This window comes from Microchirus variegatus (genome assembly GCF_963457635.1).
Source record: "Microchirus variegatus genome assembly, chromosome: 8".
In the NCBI taxonomy this organism is placed as follows: domain Eukaryota; kingdom Metazoa; phylum Chordata; class Actinopteri; order Pleuronectiformes; family Soleidae; genus Microchirus; species Microchirus variegatus.
Genome location: NC_139809.1, coordinates 2480247 through 2497645, shown reverse-complemented (window position 1 = coordinate 2497645; position 17399 = coordinate 2480247). Strand labels below are relative to the sequence as shown.

Genomic DNA, 17399 nt, shown 5'->3' with positions numbered 1-17399 from the left:
TTTTTTATTATTACAAAGAAATTAATTTAGAAAATACCACAAAGATGAATTGATTACATCAGTGTGAGTCCACAAAATGGCTGTTTAAATATCGCAGATGGGGATAAAAAAAAATCGATTTTATTCACCAAAGTCACGGACGATATTATTCTTTGTTCTAGGAGGAAAAAAAAAAAACCTCTTGATTTAAAGATAATAAAAAATGTTTAATAAAATCTGATGTTTTACTTTGCTATTCACATTTTATTGACATAAGTAATGCACAAATGCTAACACAACAGAGGCTTCTCTTCAGTCTCCATAGATGCAATGATGTTGTTTCCTTCTTTCTATCTATGGATGAATTGAACTCACAGTACAGTAAATAAGGCAAATATGGTTAAAATGTCCATTATTGATATGTGTTGCTTGGTTAAAATTGACATCCCGGGTTTCCAAAGTGTCCAAAATGTCTGATTTTTTCAGTATTCAGTAAGTGATCACTTCATGACCTAATGACAGAGCATTGCCATTTTAATAAAACATTAAAAAAACCAATATTTAATAGAAAAAATTTAGATTTTTCTATGAAATCCCAGCTGCAGCTCTATATTTTTTAATGTATTAAAAATGTGTACGTTGTTGAATTAAAGTGTTGTCATATTTGTAAACATATTAAGACGTAGTCACAGGCTGCTTCATGTGTCAGTGATGTGGAGGTATAAAGGTCCGAGGCTCAGATCCTGGTCAGAAAGCCCAGCTGCAGACTGTTTGGTACCTGCAGCAGCTCCAGAGCCTGTGAGGACGGGCAGAAGGGAAACATGACCTGGAAACGATAATCTGTGTCCAGCATCAGCTGTGTGGATCCTTCACGATCCTGGAGCAAGGACTGCAAACCAAAGGAGAAACTAAACGTTTGGAGAAGAACAAATCCACACTCGCCGCAGTCGTGTTTTTGAAAATGAACAAGAACACACCTGAACTTTACGGACGAACGATGACGTCACCCTCTTCTCAAAATCATCTATTGGTGTGTAAGAGTTCAAAATCTTCACAACCTATAAAAACAAACAAAAGAGTGTAGGTTTCATTCTGAATTGTAAATAAAACAGTTCTTATAACACGCTGCTGGATAAATAAAAGGGGCGTGTCAAAATATGGATATGGTGTTATATCATCGTCCTTCCACGTGTAATATGACAATTGATACGCCAGGGCAAACACTGATATTTTAATTAAACAAATTAAGCTCTAAAGTAAATAGTTCCAAGCGCCAAGCGAAATGAATGAGGGAAACTTCAGCTGACGTTAACTGGCTGAAGAAGAGGGAGTTTACAGTGGGATAACAGTGGAGAAAGCTACGTTAAGAGATGCTTCATCCACGTTCAACACATAGATTTGATGCACTTTGTTTTTCTACGCTCTTAGAAATAAAAGTGCTAAGTAGAACCATACAGGTTCTTCGGCTTGTCCTCATAGGAGAACCCTTTTGGAGGGTTCCACCAAGAACCCCTCTAAAACCCTTAATGCAGGAAAGGGGTTTTAAAGGGTTCTCTAGATCAAAATGGTTCTTACTGGAACCATTAGTGTTACCAAGAACCCTTTAAAACCCTTTCTTCAGGAAAGGGTTTTTCAGAAGCAAATGGTTCCAGGTAGAACCTCAACCCTTATAGAAGGACCCTTTTGGAACCCTTATTTCTAAGAGTGTATGTTGTAAATACATAGAGAAATCCTGCACTTTTTCCGTTAGACGGATGTATGATTGTCACGCTATCGATACACCGATTAGCACAGAATCCTTATATCGTGATGTTATTGGTATCCATGTGTCGCGTGGTCTTATCGTGAAGTACCCGGAGATTCCCAACCCCTAACAAATACCTGAACAGAGTTGAGCTCAGTGCATTTTTCAGTGATCTCCTTGGCGTCGCCGTCTGTGGACTTGTTGACTTGCAGCAGCCAGGCAGCCTGAGACAACGGCCTCAGAGTGTCCATCGCGTTAGAGTTCTGCAGTTCCTTCTCCTTCAGCCACTCCTCTAGGTAACTGATGTTGCACCTAAAAAGTACAACGAGTCTATGAAACTAAACCTTTTCATTTGTATTATATTTCATTCAAATCCACAAAAAAAAAACAAAAAAAAAACGCAGACCTGATTTGCATTCCCTTCCTGCAGGAACACATGTCTTTGCGCAGCATGATGTTGTTGAGGGTCGTCGCGCCCACCAGGAAGAACAGCTGCTTGACAGCCTGTTTGATGAGGCCCTGCTCCATGCCATGTTGGTTCATGGCGGAGTGGAAATGAGTGAGCTGCTGAACGATGGAGGAGATGGTGTAGGTCTCCGAGTCCTCGTAGATGCTGTTGGAACGTTTCCTGAAGCCCGTCGGCTTCATGCTGGAAATGCCCTGTAAACTCTCGTGTTCCAACATACCAGGCACTGGGGGTCAAGGTGATAAGGAGGCACATTTTAGGGTCAATATATGTGATGTGACAATAACTGACAGTAAGTGAGAGTTACCAATCGCAGGAGTGAGGTCCTTTTCCATGACTGTGATGAACTGATGGTAGATGTGGATGGCCAGGTCACTCAGAATCTGCCTGTGTTCTGACAAGTCAAAGTTCTGCAAGCAGTTCTTCTTTTGGCGGGGAGTATTTTGTTTCATGAACTCCTTTAGAGAACAGACAAAAAAAAGGTTATTAAACTAGGCCTGCAATTTTACACAGCGTATCAATAAAAGAACCAAAATGAGGGAGTACGGATCCAAACCTCCTCCCCGCTGTACTGCTTCAGACAGTTGAGCAGGAGACACGTGTTTGAGAGCCAGAAGGAGAGCAACTCAAAGTCTTTGTAGTGATTCTGAAACACAAAAGTGTATGATTCAAGTTATTTTCAGCAACTCAATGACATGTTTCTCTAATTATTTTGAGATTCTACATATTTATTCTTTTATTTACTATATACACTACCGTTCAAAAGTTTGGGGTCACTTTTTGTCCTTATTTTTGAAGGAAAAGCAATTTCAGCAATTCAATGAATATAACATTAAATGAATCAGAAACACACTCTATACATTGTTAATGTGGAAAACGACTATTCTAGCTGCAAACGTCTGGTTTTTAAAGGGGAAATAAGTAGTTTATAGTGCCATCTAGAGGAGAGGCTGAAATTTACAACAAAGAGCTGCTCCTCTGCTCACCCCCTCCCTTCCCCGAGCGCTACGGTGTCCTCAGCTGGTCAAATGTCGTCCTCGTCGTCTTTCTCCGTGTCAGCAGATGAGGTTCGTGAGGCGAGGGAGAGGGCGGAGCTACCGCGGCCGTAGCGGACGAAGCGGAGAGAGAGGAGGCGGGACTTCAGCTACAAGCAAAGAGACTCTTGATTTGTTCTCTCGCGTTTGTCCTTACAGGCTCCGGTAGAAACATGGCGTCTCGCTGCTAACAGTGGCTATGCAACCGCGGTCCGCGGTCGTGTTATTTTACATGACTTTTTGAAACACTACGAAAATGAAACAAAAACTATTATACAGCGACTAGACAATGCAGGAGCACATAATATGTATAAAAAAGTGGATTTTGGGTTATATAAACCTATAAATACTACACAGTGTCCCTTTAATTGAATATGTACATAGGTGTATAGAGGCCCATTTCTAGTGTTCTAATGGTACATTGTGTTTGCTAATCGTGTTAGAAGACTATTGGATGATTAGAAAACCCTTGTGCAAGTTTGAAGGCAAGGCTATTTTGAATAAAAATCCTTATTTCTTGACTATTTTCTATTCATTTTGCAACTCTTTGGATGAATAAAAGTGTGACTTTTAATGGAAAACAAAAACAAATTGCATCAGTGACCCCAAACCTTTCGAACGGTCGTGTAAATGTTACTTCCTTAGATCGACACTATCTCAAAATCAAATGATATAAGCAGACGAAATGACACAATCATAATATCAGATGTTTTTTTTTACTGTGCAGATAAAGCCTTGTGATCCTCACTCACCATGATGACTTTCTTGACGGCACTGATGATCGCGTTCATCAGAGCCTTCAGCTTGGCGTCATCGTTCAGATAGTCAGCGTAGCGGACGCACATGAAGAGGATGTACGCTGGAAGACTCGGGATCATGTTCACCACCACACCCTTGGGCTTCAGGTCTAAAAGGAAGTTGGTGACATGTTAGAGGGGGAGGATGGGTATATTTAATAATTTACGCAGTTTAAATGGTTTTGTTTTGACCGTCGGTAAACACTGTGGGGAATGCAGGGAAACCACAGCGTCACTGTGACCACCATAGAGTCAAGAGGAAGAGAAGAATACCCAGAATGATGTTTTGGACGAGCCTGGGTTCGTCCTCTCTTTTGTACTCCAACATGCCGAGGTAATCTTTAGGGATAATGGGCACAGGCTTTTGCTTGGCTGCGTGTGAAAGAATTAAATGATTAATTCGGAGAAGTTAGATTAATTTCGACAAAATCCACAGATATTAACCACAATATCTACCTTTCTGTGACGTCTCAATGCTCTTCATCTGAGTCTGGAGTTTCTTAATGAATCTGTCTTTGTGGTCAAGCTGCTCTTCAAATTCCTGGAGGAAAGGCAAAACGTGTCACTGACATGGATTGGATTGGCAAAAACCAACGTTTTATATCGCAGTATACCATGATCTCCGCCGTTAACTGTGAAATTTCAAATCTCAGTTTGAGCTTGGCTTCGCTCTCCAACAGCTGCTGTTGCTTCAGGTGATCGTTCTCCTCTTCCAGGTCCTCGACGCGGCCTTGAAGTTCCCTCTTCACGTCCTCCAGCTCCTCAGCTTTGTCCTCAAAGTGCCTAAAAAGCAGCAGAAAAATCAGACAGGCTCAGAAATCTCCCCTTCAATCAAGGGAACAAACTCCCGCCTGAATATGTTACCTGCGCAATGAGCTTTCTTCTTTAATCTTTATTTGATGGACAGTGGTGATCTCCTCTGTTTTTTCTTTCAGACGACACAGGAAAGAGAAACGACAAAAACAAGTTGGAGACGAAACTGACTTAAGATCTTTAAATTATTAAACAAAATGTACTCTTAATAGATCTAAATCTACCTGCTAACTCTTTGTTCCGTTCCTCCACAGTGACCTGCAATTCTTGTTTCTGCCTCTGCAGCTCTGAAACCTGCACTTTCAGCTCTGGAATCAGCTGAAACATTGAATTCATTGAAATCAGTTTCCATTTTCCCCTTTAGAAATGTAATTCAGTGTGGAATAAGTGAAGCATCGAATGACGCACCGAGTTCTCGCCATTGAGCCTGGACACTTCTTGGCGAATGCTGTCGTTGACGTTACTTTTCTCCTGGAACAGGCTCTGCAGCTGGCCGCTCTCGTTTTGAAGGTGGTCCACTTTCAAAAGCAAGCCCTCCAGCTGGGTCTCGTAACTTTCCTTCTGCTCCTTCCGGTGCTTTTCCAGTATTCTGCCATCGAGAAAGAAGAACCACGTTACCAGGATTTCGAGCGCGAGCAGGTCTAATACAGCGGATAGTTTGCGTCAAAACACCGAATACCTGGTCACTTTCTGCAGTTGGTCAAAGGCAGCCAGCAAATCTTCCATGTCGTAAATCTTCTCAGAGTCATTTGAAGAAAACCTTCAGAGAAACAATTTTATGAGAACACATTCACACACCGTTGTAGAAACATAAGAAACATTAAAAACCTACCCTAAGAGAACGTCTTCTTCAACAACACCACTAAGAAGTTGAATTGTAATGTCGTTCATCTTCGCTGCATTGAGGTAAAAAATCATTAGCATAACAATCATCATTTTCCTGGATAAGTTTCACTCAATATGTAAAAAAGTCTGCACCTCGTGCTTGTTCCGACTGTTGCTTTATCTTCCGGTCCATGTTATTCCTCTGATTTTGCAGGTTGTTCGTCTCTCTGCGTAGCTCAGGGATGGTCTTGACGTGCTTGGTGAGCTGGATGACTTGCTCCTGGAGGTCAGCGTTCACTCGTTCTCCCTCCTCCCCTTTTCTGTGCAGAATGACTCGCTCCTCTTTTAATTTTTTCACCTCCTCTTTCAGAGCTTCCACCTCCTTCTCGTTGTCGTGTCTCTGGATTTCGTTGTTGTTCTCAGCGATCCTACCACAGAGCCCCTCTCGTTAATAACCCCGAGCAAGCAAACTACTCTAGATTATACACATTGTTGTTACTCACTTTCTTAGCCTCGCTTCGTTTTCTTTTTCGTCAAGAATGTTCCTCTTTAGGAACTCAAAGCCCTCTGCAAGAGAGCAACATTTCATAAGTATGGCACAAATAAAGGCAAGTGTTGTACACTCAGGGATCTGTTACCTTCTGCCTCTTTGATGACCACTTCAAACTTTTTCTCCAAGTTACTCTTTTCAAGTTTTAGTGACTCTACCTCCTTTTGATGCCGTGCAATTGTCTGGAGAAAGAATAAAAAATATTACAAAGTACGATTCATCAGCAAACGAAAAACCGAAAAGACACAAACGGCTGTATTAAAGGGGACATATTATGCTAAATAAACTTTTTAATCATTTTAAATCCTTATATTTGGGACTCTGGAGACCCTATGAGTAGGCAAAGAAAAAAGATGACTTCATCTGATGTTTTTGTGGTCTGCCTCAGTCTAAAGGCCACATTATACTTCTCCGACTGCGTAATGCGTTATCCGTCTGCGTCACCACGTAGACCACTCGAGCCTTTATACTTCTGCGTCGTGGTGACGGAAAGGCGCTGCAATTTCCCGCCCGATCAGTAGGGGTCGCTGCGCAAGGTTGTTGTGCTTTTGGCTACAGTGAGCAATGGCGTCCGAGGGAGAAAGACTGTTGTTGTTGTTGAAACAGCGGCCGTTTGTCACTTTTCTGTGTCCCGGAACGCAGTTTTAAGATAATTTGAGGCGAGAAATTGGCCATTTAGAGTCTAAACATGTGCTGTGTGTGTTAAGATATGACGTATTTATAGTTCGGCAGCGACGAAGTCGGCGGTGATCAGCTCCGCCCTCTTCTGGACGCTCGGTGCTCACTGTGAGCCGGCACAGAGCAGCTTCGCTCGGCCTGTTCCTGAGGACCAATCGCAGCTCTTGCCGTCTCCGTTGTCCCTTGACGGAGTGACGGACACTTAAAAAATATTCCGTGCACCCGGAGACGACGCAGAGGCTCTTCGACAGGCAGAGTCCTCTGCGTAGCCTACGCAGAGCACTTACGCAGGAGTATAAATTGGGCTTAAGTACAGGAGATAAATCATGCGATGTTGACTTCCACACGCATTGCGACATCGAGTGCAGGCGAGGGCAATATTATCCGGATGAGCGGAAGTCGGCGAAGTCTTCTATTCTTGGCTGCACAGTGCAGCACAGAGTTCTACACAAACTTCCAGCCTCGGAGGATTTACATGTCCAGTGGATACATGTCATATATGACGGCAATGTGCCGGCAAATGATCGCAAATGCTAACTGCTGTTAGCTGCCGGAGCCTCAGTGATGCTGACGTAGTTTCCTGTGTCTCATTTGCATTTAAAGAGACAGGCACTCAAAAACGGAGCGTTCTGAACAGGGCTGTTTTGGCAGAGTGACTGAACTGCTGTGGTGCTTCATCGTATTTTGACCAAAGCATGTCACAGACATGTTCATTAGGACACCAGGGAACTGGGTTAACTTGGAGAAATAGGTTATAATATGTCTCCTTTAAACACTTAGAATTGATTTCAAAACTGACCAGAGTTGCATCCTCTTTCACTTTCTTCTCTCTTGTCTCCAAAGTTGTCCTCTGGCTGTTGGATTTGTCCAGTTGTGCCTCCATGACCTGAAGTCTGTCCACAGTTTGAGAGTGGGTGTTGGCCAAGCTGGTCAGTTTTTCTGCCATCCCCCGGCTTTCTTTATTCTGTAAGGTGACAGGACTTCTTAAAGGTGTCTGTCTTCGACATAAAAAACACAAAAGTTAAAAGAACTTTTAAAAGAAAACATCTTTACCTGATCTTCAATCTTCTTCCTGAGCTGCTGCACTCGGAACGAAAGCTGAACATTAAGCACCAGGCGACGCATGGTTTGAAATCTCCTTCGAGCCAGCCACGCTCTGGCGTACTTCTGGAGAACCAGGGCTTTTTGCTCTTGCACCATCTGACGAGGAAACGAGGAGACGGCTTCACATAAATCACACGTGAAGGCAGTAAAAAAATGAAACAAATATTGAATTATATGAACGTTTGCTGACCTTCTTGTACCGTTTCCGGGCCATCCAACCCCGTGTGAAAGCCTGGATGGTGACAGAAGCCAGGCGGACTAACTGGTAGATCTGTCTGGTGCGATAACCTCTCCAGTGTCTCTGGATCACCAGCGCTGCCCAGCCCTGCTTCAGTGTTGCAGCACTCACCATTTTACTGGAATATTTAAAGAAGAGAAAACAAGCACATTTAAACATCAATATCCCGGTTGACACAACGGGGAGAACAACCGCATCGTCACTGAATGCCTCTGACCGGATTGTCCTCTTCCCTCGGAGGTACTGTTGGAGGACGATGGCTGCGTCTCTCATGCGCAGGTACTTCCTTCTCTGGCTCCACCCGCGGACGTGTTTCTGGACGGTGACGCAAGCCCCTCGAAGTCGGTCCAGACGCAGCTTCTCTAGATAAGCGACCTGTCCAGCTCGGAAGAAGATCTTTGTCCGTCCGAACTTGTACTGGTTGGAGTCCTGGACATCATGACGACAAAATTATACACCACCGTTCAAAAGTTAGGGGTCACTTAGAAGATGTCCTTATTTTTGAAGGAAAAGCACTTTTTTTTTTTCAATGAATATAACGCGACATGAATCATAAACACACTCTATACATTGTTAATGTGGTAAACTACTATTCTAGCTGCAAGCGTCTGTTTTTTAATGGAATATGTACATAGGTGTATAGAGGCCCATTTCCAGTGTTCTAATGGTACATTGTGTTTGCTAATCGTGTTAGAAGGCTATTGGATGATTAGAAAACCCTTGAAAACCCTTGTGCAATGATGTCAGCACAGCTGAAAACAGTTTTGCTGGTTCTTTGACGAAAGAAAAGGGGCAAAATTATTATTTTGAATAAAAATCATTATTTCTAATCCTGTCTCGACTATATTTTCTATTCAATTCCCAACTCTTTTGATGAATAAAAGGGTGACTTTTAATGCGAAACACCCAAAAAAATTGTATAGGTGACCCCAAACTTTTGAATGGTAGTGTACATAAATATGTAGTGCACAATAATGCTTACAGTGTGTATTTAAAGGCAGGATTTAAAGAGAGAGTTAACCTGGATCAACCTCTGCAGCACATTTTTGCAGGTCTGCTTCTTGTCACTGAGATCTGGCTCCTGATGCGTCATTAGAATACTGTACCGGCTGTAAAACTCAATGTATGTCCATCTGCAAATGAAAAACAAGGGAATTATTATTACAACACGAGTCTTTTGTGTTGTTTTTGCTTTAGAAAAATTAGACAAAGGTGATATACCTCAGGGTAATGGGAGCGCTGGTTGTTGCATAGTGTTTTGACTGCATATAATGGCTTATTAAGTTATATTTTGAGTGAATAACTTGCGTTTGATTTAATGGAATTGTTTAAATTTACGGAACGAAAGGAATAACAACTAAAACTGTTAACAAGCGTCAGAACCTGACAGCAGCAACATGTGTGGCCTTTCTTGATTGGCAAAAAGAAGACAAGGTCCAAGGACCAATGTTAAAGGTGACATAGAGTGGTCCTGTTGCACATAAATGTTAGTTATGGAGGTCTACTTACATATATTAACTTGTTTTTATGGTCAAAAACCTCCTAGTTGCTGTGAACTAGCCGATAGAAATCCTCTTTTCTGACGGTGTTTTTCTGCTGCGAGATTTCAGAGTGAACTTTCACCCCCAGAAGACCGAGTCTTGTGATTGGCCAGTACTATCCAGCACATCCGTTCTCAGAAGCGCAGCGCCCCCCTCTGGAACGGTGGATGCACTGCTCCTCATTATCAAAACATTGTTTTAACAGTGTTTAAAAATAGCTTCGTCACGACTCCCCGTCGCAGTCCCTTTTATGACTTTAAACCGGAGTCAGACCCAGAGTCAGAAGACACTGTCGCTCGTGAAACACCTCCACAACGGACGTTATTCTTCTTCTGCGGTTCAATGTACGTAACCAGATGTGCCCGGACTAGTGCCCGGAGCAGGACGATCGGTTGTTCAGGAGAACCGCTGCTTACGTAACTATTACGGGATTTTCAGTGATCTCGTTGAGCCCCAAGATTACAATAAAACACAACGTTCTCAGCAATGGCTGAACTGTTTGTTTCGAACTGTCAGGGCTTCGTAAACAAGGTAATGACGCAGATACACACCAAAAAAAACAGCGATAATAGGAACTTCCCGTCTAGTTCCGCTTTAATGGAATTGTTTAAATTTACAGAATGAAAGGAATAACAACCAAAACCGTTACACGCGTCAGAACCAGACAGCAGCAACATGTGTGGCCTTTCTTGATTGGCATAAAGAAGACACTACAATGTTAACATTGGGATGTGGCTAATATTGAATCATGTAACAGAAAGTCACCTGGAAGGATAGCTCTGTGCACTAATTCGAATTGTTTCAAGGACTCCACAGGCTCGCAGCTGCTGCACGACCCTTCTGGAGTCGTATCTGAAAAATATGAACAAATATAAAACGTGTGAACAAATAATTTTTGAGGGTTGATTTTCCAAATAGTTTTATCAGTACTCACTCAAATGGAATCTTTTCATCGTTTGGCTTGATGCAGCGCACATAGTGTGGGGTGGTAGAATTCAGTGTTTCCATCAGTAAGGAGAGGGAGCTGGAAAACTGCATTTGACCGTTCGTGTTCATGAGAAAAACACAGACTCTGGTTGTTTACCGTACACACTCTCGCAAACACAATAATCTCAAGTGAGCAGAGTAAATATTTTCACCTTATCTCCCACAGAGGTTCTCAGCTGTTTATTGGTTGGTTTAACTCCAGGTCTGGCCGGCCTCACTTTGACACCTTTATTGCTCACAGCGCTCGGCTCCTCCTCTTGGAAAAAGTTGGCCAGAAATGGAAACTGATAACAGATGCGATCAGGAAAACATAATATAAAATAAAATATTTAAAAGTTATGATCATTAGAAAAATATATGTGGAAACTTTGATTTGCTGGCATATTAAGAGATTAAAAGCCAAACATGAAATAAATGATTACCTTACTGACTCTCATAGTGTCTATGAGTTCTTCATACAGAGTGTCTCTGTTCTTTTCAAGAAAGCCTTTGCACTGATACTCCACCTGTGTGAGAAATGCATATTTTAAGACACTTTTAAATAGGGATGATATTGATATCTTTTCAATATCATCCAAATCCCTGAATCAGATATCAGGAAAAAGAAAAACTGAGAATCTGAAACAATCCAAAAAGGCCTAAATTTCACATAAATGCATTACATAGCACATACTGTAAAACTGTTGACTGTTTATTTCTTCTTTATAGGAAGAGAATATTTGTTTTGCAATTTTGAACAATATGTATTTGAAAGGTCTGGGAATGGAAAGATGTAAAACTGACTGATATCGGTAAATATGGTTGAGATATCGGTATCAGTATCGGCAAGAAAGAGTGGTGTTGAGCCATCCCATAGTTTTGAATATACCTTTGACACAGTAAAAATATGTTTTGTCCTTACCTTGTCTGCAAAGTGTTGTATCACAAAAGCCTGGCTGTATAACCGCGGCCGCTCAAACAGAGCGCTGGAGACGAGGTAGGTGTCCAACTTTTGCAGCCAGGTTTGATCGGTGCCCTGAGGAAACTGTAAAGATACACACAGATATATGAAGGACACAGACGGTCAAAAAGGCAAACAAAGGGGAAATGAAAATGAAAAAATGTAACTGTACGAGTCCAAGTCGTGTCAATCTCACCAAACATTCTTCATTCAGCAAGTCGAGAATCCCCATCTTTGCCTCGATCAGGTCAATGACCGGCTGGTTGTCATAGAAATCGATCAGCGTCCACGGGATGTCCTCCTTCATGTACTCCTCTTGCTCCAGCTTGAACACGTGCTGACAATAAGAGACGCGGCAGAATGAGTCTGTGAGGTGACAGTGAGGGTGTGCTGCTGTGTGCTGCACAATGGTTTAGTCCAGGGGGTCTCAAACTCAAATGACCTGGGGGGCCAAGGCGCATCTATTGCGGTCAAGAGGAGGGGGCCGGCCTAGTGAACAAAAAGTGAACTGTTCACAATCTTGCATCATGATATGACACGTATACTTAATAAAACTATTTATGATGCAAAATTAAAGTTTTAATAGCAAAAACAGACATTTATTTTAAATTACATAAATTCGTGGCTCGGGGCCCTAACAAGTGTATTTATATATTTAACTGAATGTTGTATATGATACATTTAATAATGGGATAATTATGACCAAATGTCTTGTTATTACTGTTATGAAAACATTACTAGCAAACATATATTATATTCTATCACCTCACTGGCAGCAGCAACACACTGTTTAAAAGACAGTGAGGTCGTGGGCCATGTTTTCATTATAACATGATATTAAAGGTCACATAGAGTGGTCCTGTTGCACATAAATGTTAGTTATGGAGGTCTACTTACATATATTAACTTGTTTTTATGGTCAAAAACCTCCTAGTTGCTGTAAACTAGCCGATAGAAATCCTCTTTTCTGACAGTGTTTTTCTGCTGCGAGATTTCAGAGTGAACTTTCACCCCCAGAAGACAGAGTCTTGTGATTGGCCAGTACTATCCAGCACATCCGTTCTCAGAAGCGCAGCGCCCCCCTCTGGAACGGCGGATGCACTGCTCCTCATTATCAAAACATTGTTTTAACAGTGTTTAAAAATAGCTTCGTCACGACTCCCCGCCACAGTCCCTTTATGACTTTAAACCGGAGTCAGACCCAGAGTCAGAAGACACTGTTGCTCGTGAAACACCTCCACAACGGACGTTATTCTTCTTCTGCGGTTCAATGTACGTAACCGGATGTACGTAACTATTACGGGATTTTCAGTGATCTCGTTGAGCCCCGAGATTACAATAAAACACAACGTTCTCAGCAGTGGCTGAACTGTTTGTTTCGAACCGTCAGGGCTTCATAAACAAGGTAATGACGCAGATACACACCAAAAAAAACAGTGATAATAGGAACTTCCGGTCTAGTTCTAGTGCATGTAATCGATTGGTGGGCCGCATGTGGCCCCCGGGCCGCCGGTTTGAGACCCCTGATTTAGTCTGACTGTGTGGCATACCAAGTTAAACTGCTGTTGAAGCTTTTCATTTGCATAGTTGATACAAAACTGCTCAAAGCTGTTGACGTCAAACGTTTCAAAGCTGAGGACAAAAGACAGCAGGTCCACGTCAGACAGAGAGCAGCGTTAAGAAGCTGAGGTCAAATGTGACGTATATCTACATTACCCATAAATGTCCAGGACACCTGAAAAGGCATGTTGCTTTCCAGGGACCTGCAGCGCTTTGTTTATTCTGGTAATAATACAGTCAAAAAGGTGCGCATAGATGTGTTTGGCGAGGGCATCTCTGGCGTTCACCGCTCGCTCCTTGGGCACAGGCTTCACCACGGTCTCCGCTAACAGAACAATCCTCCGATGGCACAACCAGTGAACCAGCTCCTCTGCCCTCACGCCCAGCAACTCGCACACGGCTGCCAAGTGCGGGTCACCGAGCTGCAAGATATATAAAAACAAACCCCGGTTAATGTTTAACGCTCTAAAAAAAAAAAAGAAGAAGAATTCTAACCAGAAGTTATTAAATGACTCACACTAACTGATGATGATGTTTTGTCCTTTCCAGAGTTTCCAATCTTCACGTTTCCCAAATGAAGAACTGCAGCCAAAACTTTGAAGACGTCAGACTGAAAGTCCTCGTTCAGCCCTATAGAGGAGCAGAGAGAATACAGGGATTAAAAGTCTCATTAAAAGTGAGCTAACAACGCAAATTGTTTTTTTTTTGTTTTTTTACCCAGCAGTGAAAAGGTCCGTCGAGTCTCCTCCATGTCTTTCTTGTCATCTACGCCTTCGATAGTGACATCACCGCCCGTGGACGTATACCTGAAGTTATCCGCACTCACTGTTTGTGAAAGGAAAGCGTTATTTAGGACGGATTAACAATAAAAAAGCAATCCTCACACAGGTTAATACCACAGCAATAAAACAGTAAAAGCACCAGGTCAAACACGAGCTGACACTCACACAGTCTGAGGTTCTTGAACTCTGGCAGCTGAGCACAAGAACACAACTGGTAAAAAATGTGATAATTCCTCTCATTTTCAGCCTGGAAAAAAAAGAGAAAGTCGTTAATTTGATGGATTTGATATATGAGCGACGTAACAACGTCGTCTACTCGTACTCTACCTGAAAAACGACTCTGGATTTCTCTAAGAGGTAGGTCCTCATGTTCGCTCCGATGATCTGGTACTTTCTGTCAAAGCTGATCTCTGTGAATTTCCCAAATCGGCTGCTGTTGTCATTCCTGGTGGTCTTTGCGTTTCCTATCGCCTGAGACAAAACCAAGCCCTTGAGATGTGCTCTCCAGTGTCCATGAAGATATGACTTATTTATACGTTCAGATTCATAAAAAGCGGAAACTTAAATGAAGTGTTGCCTCGTGAACAGGATCCCTGACCCAGTGGAATCATACCTCTGTTACCGGATTGGATGCTAGGACTTTGTCTTCGACTCGCGTCTTGCTGCCAGATTTGCTCACGACAGCAAAGTACCTCATGGCGTATCGAGCAGACACCGTTTTACCGGCTCCTGATTCGCCGCTGACAATTATAGATTGGTTCTTGTGGTTTCTGTGAACGAGAAGAGTGTAACATACTGCTTATGAGCACAGTCTATATATTTTATGACTTTTATTTGTTTACCTAGCCATCTGTTTGTAAGCCTCTTCTGCCACTGCAAATATATGAGGGTCCATGTCTCCCATGTTCTGGCCTGAGTAGGCATGAATGATTGCATCTCCATAGATAGGGAGCTGTTTGTAGGGATTTACAGCCACCAGTATAATACCTTAAAAATGAGCAAACAAATGCAGGTTCAGCCCAAAGTACAAACTGCCAACACCTCAGTGCTCGGATATAGTGAAGCAAACAGAAGCATCGACCGTACCGCAGTAGGTATAGATGATTCTGGACTCCACAAATCGCACTTTGAGGTTATGCAGCACGGCAGGTTCGTGGAGGTAACTGAGAGCAGTGAGGTCGTTCTCCCCGACCAAGATGTCTGGGTTGCGCAGAGGAGGGAGTTGCGGTTTCGACGGGTCGACGGGATAGCGCTGCTCCTGCGACAAGTGACGGGTCACATAAAAGAATCAGGTCAGCTGTTGTTCAGCCCTCACGTCATAAAACCTACTGCTGCATGTGATGATGTACTTACCGTGCAATCTTCGAGGAGCAGTTCAAGAACAGTATCTCCCACTTGAAAATCTCTCACGATCTCGGCCGATTTCCACACATGTTCTTCGTCTGGAATCCACACTCTGTTGTACTACGAGGGAAAATAAATATATTCAGTATGTTTGAAATGCAGTATGATCTTTAAAACAATATTTAACATTACACATACAAGAAATAAAGAGTCACAGAAGATGTTTTTTTGGGGGGGTTGCCAAATAAGTTCCCAGCCTTTTACACACATGGATAAAATAAAGTTGTGATTTATGAAGCCAACTTCATACATTATTTTAGAAATACCTGGTTTTCCTATTCAGAATAACACTAGGTGTTTCAGAAATGTTGCCAAAAACATTGTTTTGCACAAATGTATATCATTTATACTGTGAAATGGGTTAACTTGAACTGTCATCTTTAGTGTGTCCACCTATTAAATGGTCTGGAGACATTTATTGTCAGTGTTATTCACTGTTTTGACTCCCAAACTGAAACATCTGTATTTTACTGGTTCTCATTTTTACACGTTTGGATCACGATTCTATTACAATAGGAAATGTATAATTTCCTAAAGTTTGACTAAAACAGCGGAGCGTAACTTTTTTAAATTCTCTCGACACCAACTTCCTCTTCATCCACACAACTTTACGTGCAGCTCTAACAAAGTTAGTTTCCATATGTCTGCGTGAGAATGGAAATATAAAGTGCGCTGTAATGGCGACAGGAAGCTTCCTCTTACCTTAGTGTACAGTTCCAACAGAGTCATGTTTTTTGCATATTACGAGTGTTGCTGCTCTTGTTTTAAATTCTATTTTCTCTATAATTGTTTATCACCTGTTGTGTGTCACTATACTTTTCTGGTTACCAACGAACGATCCTCCTTCTGGAACTCGATCAAGTCAGACAAGATGACGTTCTGCTTCCGGGCGTATTTTTCAAAATAATATTCAGTGAATTTTATTTAATTGAAAGCATTTGAATTTCACGATATGAAAAAGTAACAATAGCGTGTCATTGTAACGAGTAAACACATTTTTAGGCTTCAGAACATTTTGTTCACTAAATCAGTATTACACATGGAATAAACTGTTCTATGTGTTAGATTAGGCCACACATAGTGTTGCTTTCTATTTTATATATATATCCTGAGTATATAAGCAATAAACAAGATTTAAAAAATACATTCAAAGCAACTTTTTCATAGCGTTTTTATATATTTGTGTGGCTTGTTTGTTTATCAGCGTGCATTTGGTGACCGATCTGTATTTGATTCTTGCTTTTGCTGCTTATTCTGTTCATATTGTGTATACATTTCCACAATGTTAGCTCAACAAAGTTTCAAACCGATCAAATATAATCTAATTCGATAAGTGCGGATACAAAGACTTGGAGCTTTTATTCTGAAAACCCCACCACTCATTTCCCGGCTCTTTTCCTTGTTGGGATTGTCGCTCACCTGCTGTGACTCCGCCCACCTGCTGTGACTCCGCCCACCTGTCCCGTGACACTGCCTTGACAAAGTGGGTGTGCTCGTTTGATCAAGGATTTTAACGACCATAGAAACCGGATACAGTCGACACTCAGGTAATACAGTGAGTGAGTTAACACAAACCACAAATAGTCCGATAAAATGATTAAAATAAATATAAATTAAAAAAAAAAGGTTTCACCAGCTTGACTCTCTGTGTCTGTGGACTTTTCAATGAGGAAGCACGGTGTTAAGTCATAAAGATGCACCTTGCATACATTAATCAGCGATTATTGATCTAGTGAGTCAAGACTGAGAGTCTACAATCTAATAAATGAGGATTAGATTACAGGATTATATTTGTTTCATGCAAGTTTATCTCCAATTAAATACAAGTTTGCGACAAAACAACAGTGAGTGCGTCACATTTTCAAGCATAAGAACTGGATGAAGGACTCCCTTTTGTGGTCCATAAACCCCACATTCTAACACTGAGCCTGATCTATAAGATCAATAACACTTCATG

General features: G+C 41.9%; 1 protein-coding gene across 1 annotated transcript; it reads right to left on the bottom strand.

The window, feature by feature from the left end:
• Positions 1 to 715: 715 nt before the first annotated feature.
• myo5c (myosin VC) lies at positions 716 to 16171 on the bottom strand (the record flags this gene model as incomplete). The annotated part of the gene is made up of 40 exons (XM_083894043.1): positions 716 to 868; positions 957 to 1037; positions 1861 to 2035; positions 2130 to 2415; positions 2497 to 2647; positions 2746 to 2835; positions 3976 to 4130; positions 4294 to 4392; positions 4477 to 4561; positions 4635 to 4803; positions 4885 to 4948; positions 5058 to 5151; positions 5242 to 5422; positions 5513 to 5593; positions 5666 to 5729; positions 5812 to 6086; positions 6162 to 6225; positions 6297 to 6390; positions 7686 to 7850; positions 7940 to 8086; positions 8181 to 8346; positions 8446 to 8657; positions 9250 to 9361; positions 10535 to 10621; positions 10704 to 10801; positions 10909 to 11040; positions 11179 to 11262; positions 11658 to 11780; positions 11893 to 12033; positions 13247 to 13328; positions 13413 to 13678; positions 13774 to 13886; positions 13974 to 14081; positions 14204 to 14285; positions 14366 to 14509; positions 14652 to 14808; positions 14881 to 15025; positions 15125 to 15296; positions 15392 to 15502; positions 16145 to 16171. 40 exons carry the CDS (start codon positions 16169 to 16171, stop codon positions 716 to 718), a joined length of 5235 nt encoding a protein of 1744 aa, XP_083750169.1.
• Positions 16172 to 17399: the final 1228 nt, after the last annotated feature.